Source organism: Jaculus jaculus, chromosome 3 (assembly GCF_020740685.1).
Source record: "Jaculus jaculus isolate mJacJac1 chromosome 3, mJacJac1.mat.Y.cur, whole genome shotgun sequence".
Lineage (NCBI taxonomy): Eukaryota > Metazoa > Chordata > Mammalia > Rodentia > Dipodidae > Jaculus > Jaculus jaculus.
In genome coordinates, this window is record NC_059104.1 from 114,274,665 (window position 1) to 114,289,425 (window position 14,761).

At 40.8% G+C, this 14,761-nt stretch overlaps 1 protein-coding gene across 1 annotated transcript; it reads left to right on the forward strand.

Annotated features, from left to right (window-relative positions):
• The first annotated feature begins 363 nt into the window (after positions 1–363).
• Positions 364–14,413, forward strand: Mmp8 (matrix metallopeptidase 8). Its single transcript, XM_004661905.2, has 10 exons — positions 364–474; positions 3,768–4,012; positions 4,669–4,817; positions 4,903–5,028; positions 8,238–8,399; positions 10,894–11,011; positions 11,745–11,878; positions 12,629–12,782; positions 13,574–13,677; positions 14,310–14,413. The coding sequence occupies exons 1-10, from the start codon at positions 364–366 to the stop codon at positions 14,411–14,413; spliced, it is 1,407 nt and encodes a 468-aa protein (XP_004661962.2).
• Positions 14,414–14,761: the final 348 nt, after the last annotated feature.

Below are 14,761 nucleotides of genomic sequence, written 5' to 3' on the forward strand. Positions count from 1 at the left end.
AAAAATGCAGGCCTTTAACCTCTACATTAGTGTCTTGCTCTTACATCTTGACCATCCAATATATAAGAGGAAACATCAAACTTAAAACCAACAGTAGCAAAATGTGCTCTTTTTAGATTCTTGTAGGACTTCCCCAGTTTTGTGTACTAAATCACATTTTAAAATTGCATAACTGTCATAATGTAATTAGCCTATATTGCTTCATAATCCTGATGCAGCAATTGCTTCAGACATGGCTTTATAATAATCAAGAGAGAGCAGGGATTGGTAGGCGATGCTGTGAACTTCGGGGCTCCATCAGAAGGAGCCGGCCGAGACAGGCAGAGAGGAAGGCTAGGAGAGGCTTGGTTGGAAGCGAAGGTCATGCTTGGACTGAAGATACTTCCATTTCTGTTCTTACTTCACACACAGCTTGCTAAGGGCTCTCCAGTACATTCAGAACATGTGGAGGATGAAAATGCAAAAATTGTTGAGGTAAATCAAGTGTCATTTTAGGTGGTGGCTGATTTGTTGATGACTAGGAATTGAGGAGATTCATTTTCTCTTATTAGTCTAAACAGCTAAAAGAGGTTATCTAGATTGTTTTTCTGAGGGTCCATATCTTCTTTCAGTGGCTTGGAGGGTTCCAAGCTGATTGAAGCCAGGCTCTCAAAAATTTAGATCTAAGAACAAGCTGGACTCTTTTAAAGCCTGGGGAAATGCTGATGTAGGGCTGGCTCCTGCTGGGAATCCTTTGAGAATGAATGGTTTCAATTATAAATGTAAATGATTTTCTTTCTTACCTAAGATTTTTCTTTCCCTGTAAACCTGCAAATCTAGTTATAGTGTGCTGGTTGAAGGTGCAACTCAGTGGTCAAGTGGAATGCTGGCTACCAGCACAAGTCCTGGTCCCCAACACTAACAAAGGAAGGAAAAATAAATAGAGCAACTGCCCTGTGTCTGCTCTTCCCTGCATGAATGTTTATTGGCAGCCAAAAACACCACATGTAAAAGATAGTGTGAAGATGGAATATTATAATGAATCAAAAATTAGTACATTGTGTAACCAGATTTCCCAGCCCTGTTTATTAGCTCTTAGATACATTGGGAAAGCAAGCCAGTACAATTTCTCCATTGCCTTACAGCATAAAAATTCAGGACAGATTTTTTTTGGGGGGTATTTGTTTATTTTTTAACAATTTTTTTTTTTAGTTTTGTACTCAATGAATACAGTCAAGTTGGTACCATTGTTAGCCTCCTCCCTGTCCTCCCCTCTCCACATGGACCCTCCTTCTTGGGGCATATGGGTCATGCATTGTAGGGTTAGCCATCAGTTATGGGTAGGAGGCAATGTTTCTGTGTGTATTGACCCAATGTATGGCTCTGACATTCTTTCTGCCCCCTCTTCTGCAAATTTCCCTGAGCCATGTTGGGTTCATTTTAGGTCTGTTTCAGTGATGAGGTCTTGGGAGCCTCTGTGTCTCTGGATATCTGATTTGGTAGAGGTTGATTGTTCTCTGTGTCGATCTCCTTCACCCTTGTGCTGGTACCAGGTTCACCAAGAAAACAGCACTCTTGCTTATTTCACCAATTATTCTTAGTTTCTGCTGGGGCCCTTTTGAGGCATGATGGGGTGGTTCTTTCCTTAGGATCTGTGTTTGTATGAAAAAGAGAAGCAGATTCTCCAGTGGAAGTAGAGTTAGCACCAGATAAATGGGATTACCATTACTTTTTAGAGAGAATTTAATAGGTATGGGCCCTCTTGTATCCCACAATTGGTGGTAGTTTGATAATGGAGAGCAGCCTCATTTTTGGATATGGTTCTGACTTGTTTCCCATCTCCAGCTATGGGTTCTGTTCCACTGAGTGGATCTGTTAGCCAAATCAAGAGCAGTTGGCTTCCCATCATGGCTATGAGCCACTATTGTACTTGTGTGAGCATCATGACAGGTTATTTGCTGCTAAGTAGGGTATACCATGAGTTGCTTGGACAAATATTGGGCATTTTTCCCCAGTCACCATGTAGCACCTTCTGGCACTAGACACGCTGTCTGGGGACTTACTCTCTTCCAGCTTCCAGCCATATCACTCCATGTTACACACCTACAGCATATGATGTCTTCAGCAGGGTCTTACCACTAACTTTTGGTGGGTCATCAAGTTCTCTGACAGAAATCTGTCATTCTTTTAGGAAACCTTGTAGGTCTCTCTGATCAAAAACTCATTGTGGATGACAGCCACCTACTGGTACTGGGAGTTACAGGTCAGTGCCCACGAAGAGAAGGAAGAAAAAGATAAGTAATATAAAAGAGTTAAAGAAAAGAGAGAGAGAGAGAAGCAGTAGAAGATTAAGGTCAGTCTTCATCGTACCCTCTATAGGGCCTTGTGGCTCAGGTGTTCCCTCAAAGGACCTAGTGAAGGTTCAACCTTTTGGTCTGCTTTTTAGGATGTAGAATTTTGTGGTACCATTGTCAGGACAGATTTTTTAAAATGTTATCACACAAGTATTATGCACAACTTTCTTAGTATTGTAATCTTAGAAAGACATTCTTGTTGGCTTGTTGTTGCTCTTTGTTCTTGGTATGTTGTGATGGAAATACAAGCTAATATCTAGAGTGCATTTCATTCTGTACCAGGTTCTCTGCTAAGCACTTGACAATGAGGGGAATACCATTTCTTCCCATTTTAGAGACAAAAGTAAACTTCAAATCAGTCAAATGGTGTATCATTTACTCAGCATTAACCTATGGTACAGCTAAGACTTATCCAAATCTTTTGATTCCAAAGTGTAAGCTTTGTCCAGTGTCACACGTTAAGTGCTGGGTATCCATTTACACAATTGGCCGGCCTTGTTAACACTCCTCAAGGAAAGTGACTACTGAATGGAGACTGGCCCTTGCAAAGTCTTATCTTCATGACTAAAAGGCTAATATCAATGATGTGGCAATCACCCCAAAGCATATATGGAGTTCTTTTATTGAAACAATCATTTCTCATTTGAGAAGTTTTATGTTGAATTAGGACCTGAACTGTCATTTGGCAAGTTTCCTGTTTCTTGGTGCATACATTTCTTCATGAGGCTAATTAAACATGCTCTCAAGTAGTAAAACAAGCAAACAAAAAAAAAGGATTAAAAAAAATCTGCTGTGATAAAACTAACAGAGGTTTAAAAAATTAAAAAATGATCTTGGGTGCTAGGAATATGGCTTAGTTGGTAAAGAGTTTATGCTGTAAGCATAAGACTAGAATTCAGATCCCCAGCACCCACATAAATGGTTGATGGGCATGGCCTGACTATAGTACCATAATTTAGGAGTTAAACCTCCAGGAAAAGAGGGCTAGCTTGGCAAACCAAATCAGCAAGTCTGAGCTCAAGCAAAAGACCATACCTCTGTGAAATAATATAGATCATGACAGAGGAAGATATCCAAGGTCAACTTCTGCCCCCTGCCATAAGCACATATGTATATATGTGCCTAAACATATGCCTATACATATGCAGACACAACACACATATATACACATGCAAAAAAGCTGGCCAGGCATGGTGGCAAATGCCTTTAATCCCAGCACTCGGGAGGCAGAGGTAGGAGGATTGCTGTGAGTTTGAGGCTACCCTGAGAAGACAAAGTGAATTCCAGGTCAGCCTGGGCTAGAATGAGAACCTACCTCAAAAAACCAAAAAAAAAAAAAAAAAAAAAAAAAAAAAAATCTAATCCTAGCTATGGTAGTATTTTGCAAGTGAGATACCTATTTTATGTATAAACATATGTGCTTATTTTAAACAGAATTACCTGAGAAAGTTCTACCACTTAGCAAGCAACCAGTATCAATCTTCACAGAAGAGCAATACTAATGTGATTGTTGAAAAGCTTAAAGAAATGCAACGATTTTTTGGGTTGCGTGTGACAGGGAAGCCAGATGCAGAAACTCTGGAGATGATGAGAAAGCCACGCTGTGGAGTGCCTGATAATGGTGATTTCACGTTAACCCCAGGAAACCCCAAGTGGAAAAACACGAACTTGACCTACAGGTGGTATTACTAGAGTTTCAGAATTCATTCACTCAGTATGTAGTGACTGAGATCTTCTGGTATATTAGATACTGTTCCAGGACCTGGGATCCACCAGGGGAAAAAATGGACAAATATTCCTGCAGAGTGTGAGTGAGTGTGAATACCGAATGAGTAAAGTATGTAACGGGTAAGAGAATGAAAGAGTACAGGTTCTTTCAGTTCTACAGTTTACCATGTTGTCTTTCCTCTTCAGCTATCTAAAGAGACTATTGGCCATATGAGACTGTCCCTAGACACTCACTTTAGAATCTAGGCTACCTTCCATATATATTGGAAATGACAATGATAATAACCAATATATGTGAAACATTATTTGGAAAGTTAGAAACTAAATGCTTCGTGTGCATTTAATTCCCAAGCAACTCCTTGGGGGTGAAGGGGATCATATTTTATTAGGTTCATTTTGTGAGTAAGGACCCTGAGGTTTAAAATAATATAATAAGGTGCCCAGAGTATGGTGTGAATTCAACACTGGAACTTACACCTCTCCTGATGTCCTTTCCAACAGTAGCCCATCACATAAGCGGCTTACTCCAAAATAGAGTGATTCACTCTGCTATTAGAAGTCTGCTTTAAACAATAACAAACCCTTAACACACCTTCTTATTTTCAAGGATTATAAACCATACCCCACAGATGTCGAGGGCTGCAGTGGAAACAGCCATTGAGAAAGCCTTTCACGTCTGGAGTGTGGCATCACCCCTAACCTTCACCAAGATCTCACAGGGAGAAGCAGACATCAATATTGCTTTTGTTCCAAGAGGTAGGCTCAAAGCAGCCACACAGCTCTGCTTTCTGTGGCTTACCTGAGACTGGGCAAGGCCCAACCACAAGTTCTCTAATTTCAGACCATGGTGACAATTCCCCATTTGATGGACCCAATGGAGTCCTTGCTCATGCCTTTCAACCAGGCCAGGGCATTGGAGGAGATGCTCACTTTGACTCAGAAGAAACATGGACTCAAGATTTCAACAGTAAGTTAACCAAGGTTAGGTCCACATGCAATTTCAGAATTCATCTTTCCACACTGGAATCAGCATGTGCATGCATATACATCCCACCTAAGACATTGTAATATATCAAACATACAAATAGATCATTTAAGGTTATAGTTTTTAACAGTGAGTCAATTTATATTTTTTAAATATCCAGAAGCTAATTACTGAGCATATTTTCCAAAGCAGTGGAAAAGTCTGCATGTGCTACTATTACAGGAAAACTGAAAGCAAGTGTTGAGGTTTGAGCGTAAATTGTCCCACATATGCTCATGCATTTGAATGCTCGGTCCCCACCTGGTGGTTCCCACCCATGAGGTACAGGAAACTTTAGGAGGTGGGATCTTGCTGGAGGAAGTGAGTCACAAGTGGTGGGCCCCAGCCTCCACTTCCTTTTGATCCTCTGCTTCCTGACTATGAATACAATGTGACCAGCCATCTGCCTGCTCCTGCCTCCTATGCCTTACTCACCATGATGGGCTGTCTCCTCAAACTGTAGACCAGAATAAATCCTTCCTCCCCTCAGTGATATTTGATCACATCAATAAATAAGGTAACTAATATGCTGAGTAATTATTAAGAATTAAAGTTTATTTTTCAACTGTTTTAAAGCCTGGGAAGTTCACAATCATGTTTGTGACCCATGATGGGGGTCTTCCTTGTTGTATTATTGAAAGACAGAGGCAGACAGTGAGAGAGAATAAAAGAGAATGAATATAGAAGTTTAAACCTTTTATAACATTAATCTAAGCACTTCTTATTAGGACCCAGCTCCCGACACTGTATCATTAGAGATTAATTTTCTAAAAGATGATTTCTGACATTCAAACAATAGGAAGCAGGGGCCCAAAACTACAAGCCATATCCAATCTTCCCTGGCCCTCTTTTTACAAAACAAACAAACAAAAAAAAAGTTATACTGTGGGAGGCCATCCTCACTCGGTTATGCATCATCTGAGGCTGGTTTCACTCTTCACTGGCAGATCTGAGTAGTTGCAACAGAGACTATTTGGCTCCGAAAGCCTGAAATGTTTGCTGACCACTGATTTAGGTCATATCTCTCTTTGTTTAAAATATTCTGAAATATGTTTTGAGAAGGATTGTTCTTCAAATTTTTGGAGACTTTTAAAATAATTGGTTTCATATGGACAATGGTCATGATTGGAAAAGAGCAGCTACACTCACTTCTCCAGTTACTTCATCCACGAAGCCCCTTTCAGTGTGTGCTTCTGTGTGGCAGAACACACTTGCTAGGAGCCCTGTAGCAATTGGGCTCGGCTGCTTGAGGGAATAAAGGAGCTGAGGTCAGGTATAACCAGACCACAGGGTCCTTGACCATGGGTCATACGCCAGAGAACACTTTTCAGAAGATAATAGGAAAGTCACTGCTACTTTGCTCAGCACATACAATTCTCAGCATTTGCTCAACTTGTGTTATGAGTGCCTACTCAGTCCCTTGCTAGGAGCTGTATGTGCCAGAAAAAGAGCACTAGTAACACTTTCCATGGTTGTTTTCCCATAGTCCTCACTATTCATTTAGGTGATCATCACTTCTCACCTGTGCTAAATGATCCAGATTGCTCTTTGGACGCTCCCCCTCCAGTTTCTGGTCACTTTCTCCCTCCCTCTCTCTCTCTCTCTCTCTCTCTCTCTCTCTCTCATTCACTTGCTCTCATTTTCCTATTGTAGCAAAGTTTGTCTTTCTTGGATCATCTCACTCTCGTGATAAGTGTCATTATTTGCAGTCTGCAACAAATCATATCCAAAGACCTTCACGTGGTGTTGAAGGCTCTTGGTGATTTTCCACTCTCGTCCTTCTTGGCTTATCTTTCTATTTCACAGACACCAGCCACTGCGTTGACTGCTGCTAGGTCACAACCTGACCTTTCTCTCTCCCCTGCATGTGCTCGCATGACTTCCTCTTCCTGAAATGTCCTTCCCATACCTCAAAACTCACCTTTCCAAATCTCTCTTGCCTGTCCATGCTATGTTCAAAGCCATATTCTTGGCTAGAGAGATGACCTAGTGATTAAGTCACTTGCCTGCAAAGCCAAAGGACCCAGGTTGGATTCCCCAGGACCCACGTAAACAAGATACATAAGGAAGCACATGCATCTGGAGTTTGTTTGCAGTGGCTGGAGGCCCTCTTACTCCCATTCTCTCTCTCTCTCTCTCTCTCTCTCTCTCTCTCTCTCTCTCTCTCTCTCTCTCTCTCTCTCTCTCTCTCTGTCTCTGTCTCATAAATAAATAAATAAATAAAATAAATGTTTAAAAAACATATTCTACCTTATCTTCTGCTGGAAATGAGGCTTTTCTCCAAGATTCCTGGCAGCCTCAGCCTTTGTATCTCCTTCCTGACTATTCTTGTCTTTTCTCCTGTGTGTTTGAGTTACTCGCATACCTATCTCCCCCTGTAGGTTATGCACGTCTGGAGAGTAGAAAATACCACCAGCCCCTTGTACAGTATGTGGAGCATCCAGTGAGGTTTCTTGAAATGCCCCACTGGCTGCCTGAATAGAAGAATATGATAAGAAAGTAGGTTTTGAAGCCTGGGTAGAACTTTACTAGAATGTTTATAGCAGAAAGTTGAACCCTGTAGGAAGGACACATGTCTTGCCATTATACCTAGATTGTGAACTGTCTATAATGTAGGAAATTACAAAGTAGGCAAAGTGAACAAGGTTTGCCTCTGCTCCCTAGAGCTGCTGGAGAGGATGGAAGGAAGGGAGAGCCATGCTAGCCCATGGGCTGCTAGGGAGTCTTGTGAGTCAGCCCTACATCTGAGGGTTCCTCACTGAGGGACAGGCTCTTTCTAACCAGCCTTTCACTGAGTCTTTACTAATGAGACTGAGTCTCAGAAACACTGGAAAGGACATGGGAGCACCAGGGGAGAAGGGTTCCTATCATGAGATACATAGTTCTGCCAGCATTTCTCAAGGCTTCAAGTTCACATCCATAAAATATGAGAATCAGAATAAAGGCAGATTGGCGGGGGGGGGGGGTTCTAGATGTGAGAAGAAGTTCATGACTCCTACCTTGATGCCTCCAAGTGCCATTCTTTAGGTGCCTAAAGAGAAAATGTAAAAGTTGTTTCCCCTTGACATTGAGTCAAGTCTGAATTTTGAGATCACATTTCTACCACCCTTGGGTCCACTTGGAGCCACTCACTGCACATTCTTACATTTTAGATTACAACTTGTTTCTTGTGGCTGCTCATGAATTTGGCCATTCCTTGGGACTCTCTCATTCAACTGATCCTGGTGCCTTGATGTATCCCAACTATGCTTTCAGGGAACCCAGCACCTACTCACTCCCTCAAGATGACATCAATGGCATTCAGAATATCTATGGTAAGGTCATCTGAAGAACATTCAGACTTCTATGGAGTCTGTGCATAAAGAAGTTCAAAATGATCTCTGAAAGTCACCATAATATATTGTCAACAAGAAAGGCCTATGGAGCTGAGCGTCTAATATGCTTGCTTTGCAGGTTGGTTTTTAGTTACTCATTTTACTGCCTTAAAGGAAAGGTTGGAGGACAAGCTTGGTGGTGGTTGCCTGTAATTCTAGCATGCAGAAGGCTAAAGCAGGAGAAGGAGGAGTTTGAGGCCATCCTCACATAAGTAAGACCTTTTCTGAAGAAAAGAGAAAGAAGGAAAGAAGAAAGGAGAGAAGATATGAAGGAAAGGAGGGAGAGAGGGAGGCAGAGAGAGAGGGAGGGAGAGAGGGAATGAAGGAGAGAGGGAGATCTGTTAGGGAAAAATGTATCACATTTCCAGCCATTATCTCTGAATGATGGGGACTTCCACTTTTTTATGCTTCCCAATTTCAAAAATTCTAAAAAGACATCCCCATCCCTTTTTTTATATAACAACCATCCTCCTCAATGCATTTATTATTAAAGAAATGCTCACATAGGTCAATAAGGGGACATGTATAATGAAAGTGTTGGATGTTCAGTAAAGTCTTATTTGTGGTATAGAAAGAGGGGCCACTAAGGAAATCTCTAGGTAGAAGACATCAAGTTGAGCTTTGGGGGATGCACACCATGGAAAACATGCAGCCATCAGAACAGGATTAAATATACATATGGAAACAACATAAAATGGGTCTCTAAAGCTTTATACTTTGTGAATAAGCACCAGAATGATTTATATTATCCTTTTTATAAGTTAAACTATACAACATATGACTCTATATAAGTTGAAAATGTATATAGACAAAGCAAGGAGTGTTCAAGAAACATGCAAACAAAAAGACTTAGTGAATATGTTGATATAGTTGCCTATGGGAGTATAAGAATAGAAGTAGAGACTGGAGAAAAAATCATTTTAGGAATAGAGGGATGCCTCAATGGTTAAAGCACTTGCCTGCAAAGACTAATGACTCTGGTTTGATTCCTCAGTGCCCACATAAAGCCAGATGCAGCAAGTAGCACGTGCATCTGGAATTCATTTGCAGTGGCTAGATGTCCAGGTGTTTCTGTTCTCTCTCTCTCTCTCTCTCTCTCTCTCTCTCTCTCTCTCTCTCCTCACTTTTGTATCTCTCTTCTTGCAAATAAATAAAGTACTTTAAAAATTTTTTAAAAAACATATAGCAGATAGTTTTCTGGGAAGTTACATGAGCCTTTGGTCTGCAGAACTGATGTCCAGGTAAGACCATAGCACCTCTCCTCCCTTTTGCTCTCCTGCTGGTTAAAAGTGCTTTCCCTTCTCTGGGTAGGGTAGCCTTTTACAATCAAGAGTGTCAAGGTACCACAACTATGGATGTGGTTCATCATAAAAGATTTTTCTAAGAATAAGGATCCTTACTCTAACTAACTGTGTTCCCTTATCTCCCCACCCCAAAACAGCTATTTATTTTGCTCAGTAATGCTTTAAATTTGCTGAACTCTCTAGTAATGGTCACTATAGACTTTCCTTCTACAATATCAAAGCATATTAAGATAAATTTTTTTTAGTCTTACTTTATTTACTTACTTATTCACTATGCAGCTCAGGCTGATCTCAAACCTACAATTCACCTGCCTCTGCCGCCACAGTCCTGAGATTGCAAAGCATGTGTCACTAAACACAGCCAAGATGTAAATTCTTTTAGAAAGGACACCAACTTATATTTATGTTGCAGGATGAAAGATTAATATCAGATTCCTTTCTTGAATTTGAGTTTTGATGAGGGAAGAAGTGGGTCCTAAATGACAAAACAGGGGAGAAGAGGAAACAAGAAGTGTGGAATTAGAATTTGAAAGGGAATGGGCCAAGGAGATAGCTGCGTGGGTAAAGTGCTTGCCATGCAGCCTGAGGACCTGAGTTTGACCCCTAGGACCCACATAAAATGCCAGGTGTGGCAGCACGTGCCTATTATCCCAAAGCTGGGAAGGCAGAGGTAGAAGGATCCCTAGAACTTATTGGCTAGTTAGTCTATCCTAATTGGTCAGCTCCAGGTCAGTGAGAGACCTTCTTTGAAAAAGAGTTTAACAGCATTCTTAAAGATAACACTGGATGTTGCCCTGTCACCTCCGTGTACACATATGTATACCCACACATATGTACCCAAACATATATGAACATGTCTGTACACACATGCAAATATTAGAATTTTAAAGGGAGCATAGAATTCAAATTCCTGCACTCTCACTGAGCCATGAACAGATGGGGAAAACAATCATTACTTTTATTATGCAAACAAAAGCATTAAGAGGATCACATGTACAGTGACTGCAAACCTGGTCAATTAGTCTGGTAGCTGTTCTCTTCACGGGAAGCCACTCTGCCTTCCTAAGAAGTATATGACTGCACCAAGAGTCACTCTGGGTTTATGATCATGCAATGCCTTTGTTTCCCAGGACCCTCAAACAGCCCTATCCAACCTACTGGGCCAAGCACACCGACAGCCTGCGACCCCCACCTGACATTTGATGCCATCACCACACTCCGTGGAGAGATATACTTCTTTAAAGACAAGTATAAAACTAAACCATTCCTTCCCTTTACTTCTCTTTTTGCTGTGCATTAAAACTGGATTCTAGTTAAGTTATACATTCTTCATTTTTTCCTTTTATTCTATACACAGATAGCTCACTGGAATTTTTAGAACTTTCTAGGTATCTCAAAACACCCAAGAAAAGAAAAAAAAGCAGAACTAAAATATCCATAAGCATTTAAATATTTGTGGTGATATAAACAGATATAGGGATTCCATAAGTTTAGGTAATCCTAAAACGTCATTTAGTTCCATCTACCATCACAAAACAGCCAGTGGAAAATGGAACGTTCAGTCAGATGACTTGCCTCACTGTGAGGCAATTTTTTTTTGTTTTTGCATTCTGCTAGTGGAACCCCAGGCTATTTGGGTACTGTTGCTTTCATCAGTGGCTATCCATTCTTATCATTTAGTAGGTACAATAATGATCCTGTCCAAGTAAGATGTGTCAGTGTGTTGCGAGAAGATGATTCCAAATGAGAACAAAGAATATCATGCCTGTGCCAACCTCTAAAAACTGCAAAGTGCACTCCAGATGGACAGTGTCATTATAAACCAGGGCCCTGTATGTGTCATTGTGCTTGATCCTGCAGACATTTTATTGATATATACTGCAGCAATCTTACAACAACCAGTTTATCCCAGAACCACAAAATGTTTCTATGTGTGTGTGTGTGTGTGTGTGTGTGTGTGTGTTTCCTTGTGTTCTGCTAGGTACTTCTGGAGACGCCATCCTCAGCTGCATCAAGTCGACCTCAACTTTATCTCTCTATTCTGGCCAGCCCTGCCCAGTGGCATTCAGGCTGCATATGAAGACATTGATAGAGACTTGGTTTTCCTATTTAAAGGTGATTTCCTAACCTTCTTATTTTTGTTCTTCCTGAAGACAAGGCCAGTACTTGTCTATAGCCTTGTGCAGATTTAGGAGAGGGGTGTCTAGGAAAGCTTGGTGCTAGCCAAGCTCTTGTCAGATCCCATTGCAATCACTAACTTCGGGATGAGTTTAACTGGCTATATTCTCAATAGTTGTCAATATTCTTATGCACAAATGAAAAGACCACATTAGATGGGCATGTTCAGTATGTTGCCTCTGTTGCCATTGATACAATTCACTAAATGTTCTCAAAACTATCATCTACTTTCTGTACAGAAGCCACATTAGATACAGCATGTGATTGTGGAGCTTTGAATGACAGTCTTAAGATGTTTGAATGTAGCTGGGTGTGGTGGCACATGCCTTTAATCCCAGCACTCAGAAGACAGAGGTAGGATGATTGCCATGAGTGTGAGGCCTTCCTGAGACTACATAGTGCATTCCAATTCCAAGTCAGCCTGGGCTAGAGTGAGACTCTACCTCAAAACAACAAAACAGCAACAACAAAAGAAAGAAAGAAAGAAAAAGAAAGAAAGAGAAAAAGAAGGAAGGAAGGAAAGTTAGTTAGTTTGAATGTCTTTAAAGGTCTGGGAGGAGTTCACTTTGCCATCCTCATCTTTCAATAAGTGTTGCATTTTCATTTCTATGGTGATCAAGGAATGATGTGTGTTATATTGAACAACTAGAAGAGCTTTATTTAATGTGTAACTGGAATTATTGACAGGTAACCAATACTGGGCTCTGAGTGGCTATGACATTCAGCCTGGTTACCCCAAGCATATATCAAACTTTGGCTTCCCAAGCACTATCCAAGCAATTGATGCAGCTGTATACTACGGAGGCAAAACCTACTTCTTTGTAAAGAACCAGCTCTGGAGGTATGGAGAACAGTTTTTTGATTAGAAGTTGAAATCTGTGTTTCTACCAACCACAAACAATTAGGCCTCCAAAGGTTATGTTAAGATCGAGCTGGTTTTCACAGATTGAGTGAAGATAGATTCTTTTTCACAAGATGATGTTAACATGGCTTCTGAGAATTCCATTTCTGTAATGTTAAAACACGTTCTGCAACATGAAATGGTTCACAAACTCATAATGCACCAGGTTGGTTGATTCTTATTGATGAGGTGAATTCTGACATACTCAAGTGTTGTCCAGATTTCCTGTAGAATTTGGTGCACAACATAAAACCACTAAAACATGGGAGCAGAAGGGAGACTATGTGTGGAAGGAAGAGGAGTGGTGAGTGGGGGCAAAGCACAGTAATGGGGAGGTGAATATGAGTGAAGTACAGCAACATATCTATATGAGAATGTCATAATGGACCCCATTATTTTATATGCTAGCTAAAATGCTTATTAAATGGGATTATCATTTACCTTTATATGTATACATACACTCATACAACACAGTTATACTTAATTTACAAATTGAGTAAAATCTTTGGAAAATATAAGCTCGTGTCCAGTGAATTAATGACACTCATACTTATAAATGAGTATGTATCATTAGGTAGAGAAATTAGCCATTCCTAGTCTCAATAAAAAGCACTGTGAAGACTGAAAAAGAAAAAATGTGTACAAACGCACTTTGTAACATATAGATAATTAAAAGAAAACTGTTACTAAAGTCTACATTTATGATAAATCATGTGACATTTTGTTGTTAGATATGACAACCAAAGGCACTCTATGGAACCAGGTTATCCCAAAACCATCTCAAGTACCTTTCCAGGAATAGGATGCAAAGTTGATGCAGTTTTCATGCAGAATTGTAAGTAGGAAAAAACCTACCAACAAATTTGTGTAATTTTTTTATTAAGTAGAAACTTTGTATGGACACATCATGTGTTGGAACCATCGTTTCCTTCCTCCTTGCCCCCATTCCACTGAGACACCTCTTCAGCAGGATTGGTGGTATTCCCCATGGAGTTGTGGGCTATGAAATGTAACAACAGTAGCCAGTCAGTACTGAACAGATCGCTTAGCCAGTCATAAAGCCATTGGTTACCCACCTATGCTGGGTGCCGCAATTGCACAGGTGCGTATGTCTTCTCAGGCTGATCACATTCTTACAGCAGTGTTCCCTGCCAGCTCACAATGTTGTTGGCCATTTTCCCTCAGCAGCTCAGACAGCACTTACCAGCACTATAGAGACAGACCATTTGGGAACTGGCTTCCTTCCAGATTCCAGCCAGGTCTCTCATGTTATGTGACGACAATGTGTAGTGTCTTCAGAGACAGAGTCTTACCTTTGACCTCAGGCAGGTAATCAAGTGCTCTCACAGAAGTCTGTCTTATTTTGCACAGTTGGATATTATATTGGGTCAGGGGGTGGGAATGCTTATGCAAACATATCTGAGATCTTCTATGAACTAATTCAACACATCCTCTCTTCTTTTGTAGCCTTATTCCTTTTCTTCAGTGGACCAAGATATTATGCCTATGACATCACTGCTCATAGGGTCACTAGAGTTGCAAGAAGCAACTTATGGCTCAACTGTAGATAGAACTGAAGCAAAACCAAATGTGCTTGCATCCATTTATGAATGTGAAGGGGAAGCGCGGGTTGTATGCTCATCGCCGTGTCCTGGTTGTGCTTTACTGCGCACCGAGTCCTGTCGCTGCGCTCACTGCGAGTAGTCTCATAGAGCAGGGGTTAGCAGTGCTCCATTCTTGGCAGAAGCTCTTGCACAGTCCTCTCGGGTTGTGAATGCATCATAAGAAGGGAAGTAAGCCCTGTGTCACCTCCATATTCACTATCTCCTTATTGGATCGTCTGACTTCTAAAAATCCCTGCTTCATTATTTCTTTACCTGGCTCCAAATATTCCTAAGATTTTTTTTAACATATCTAAA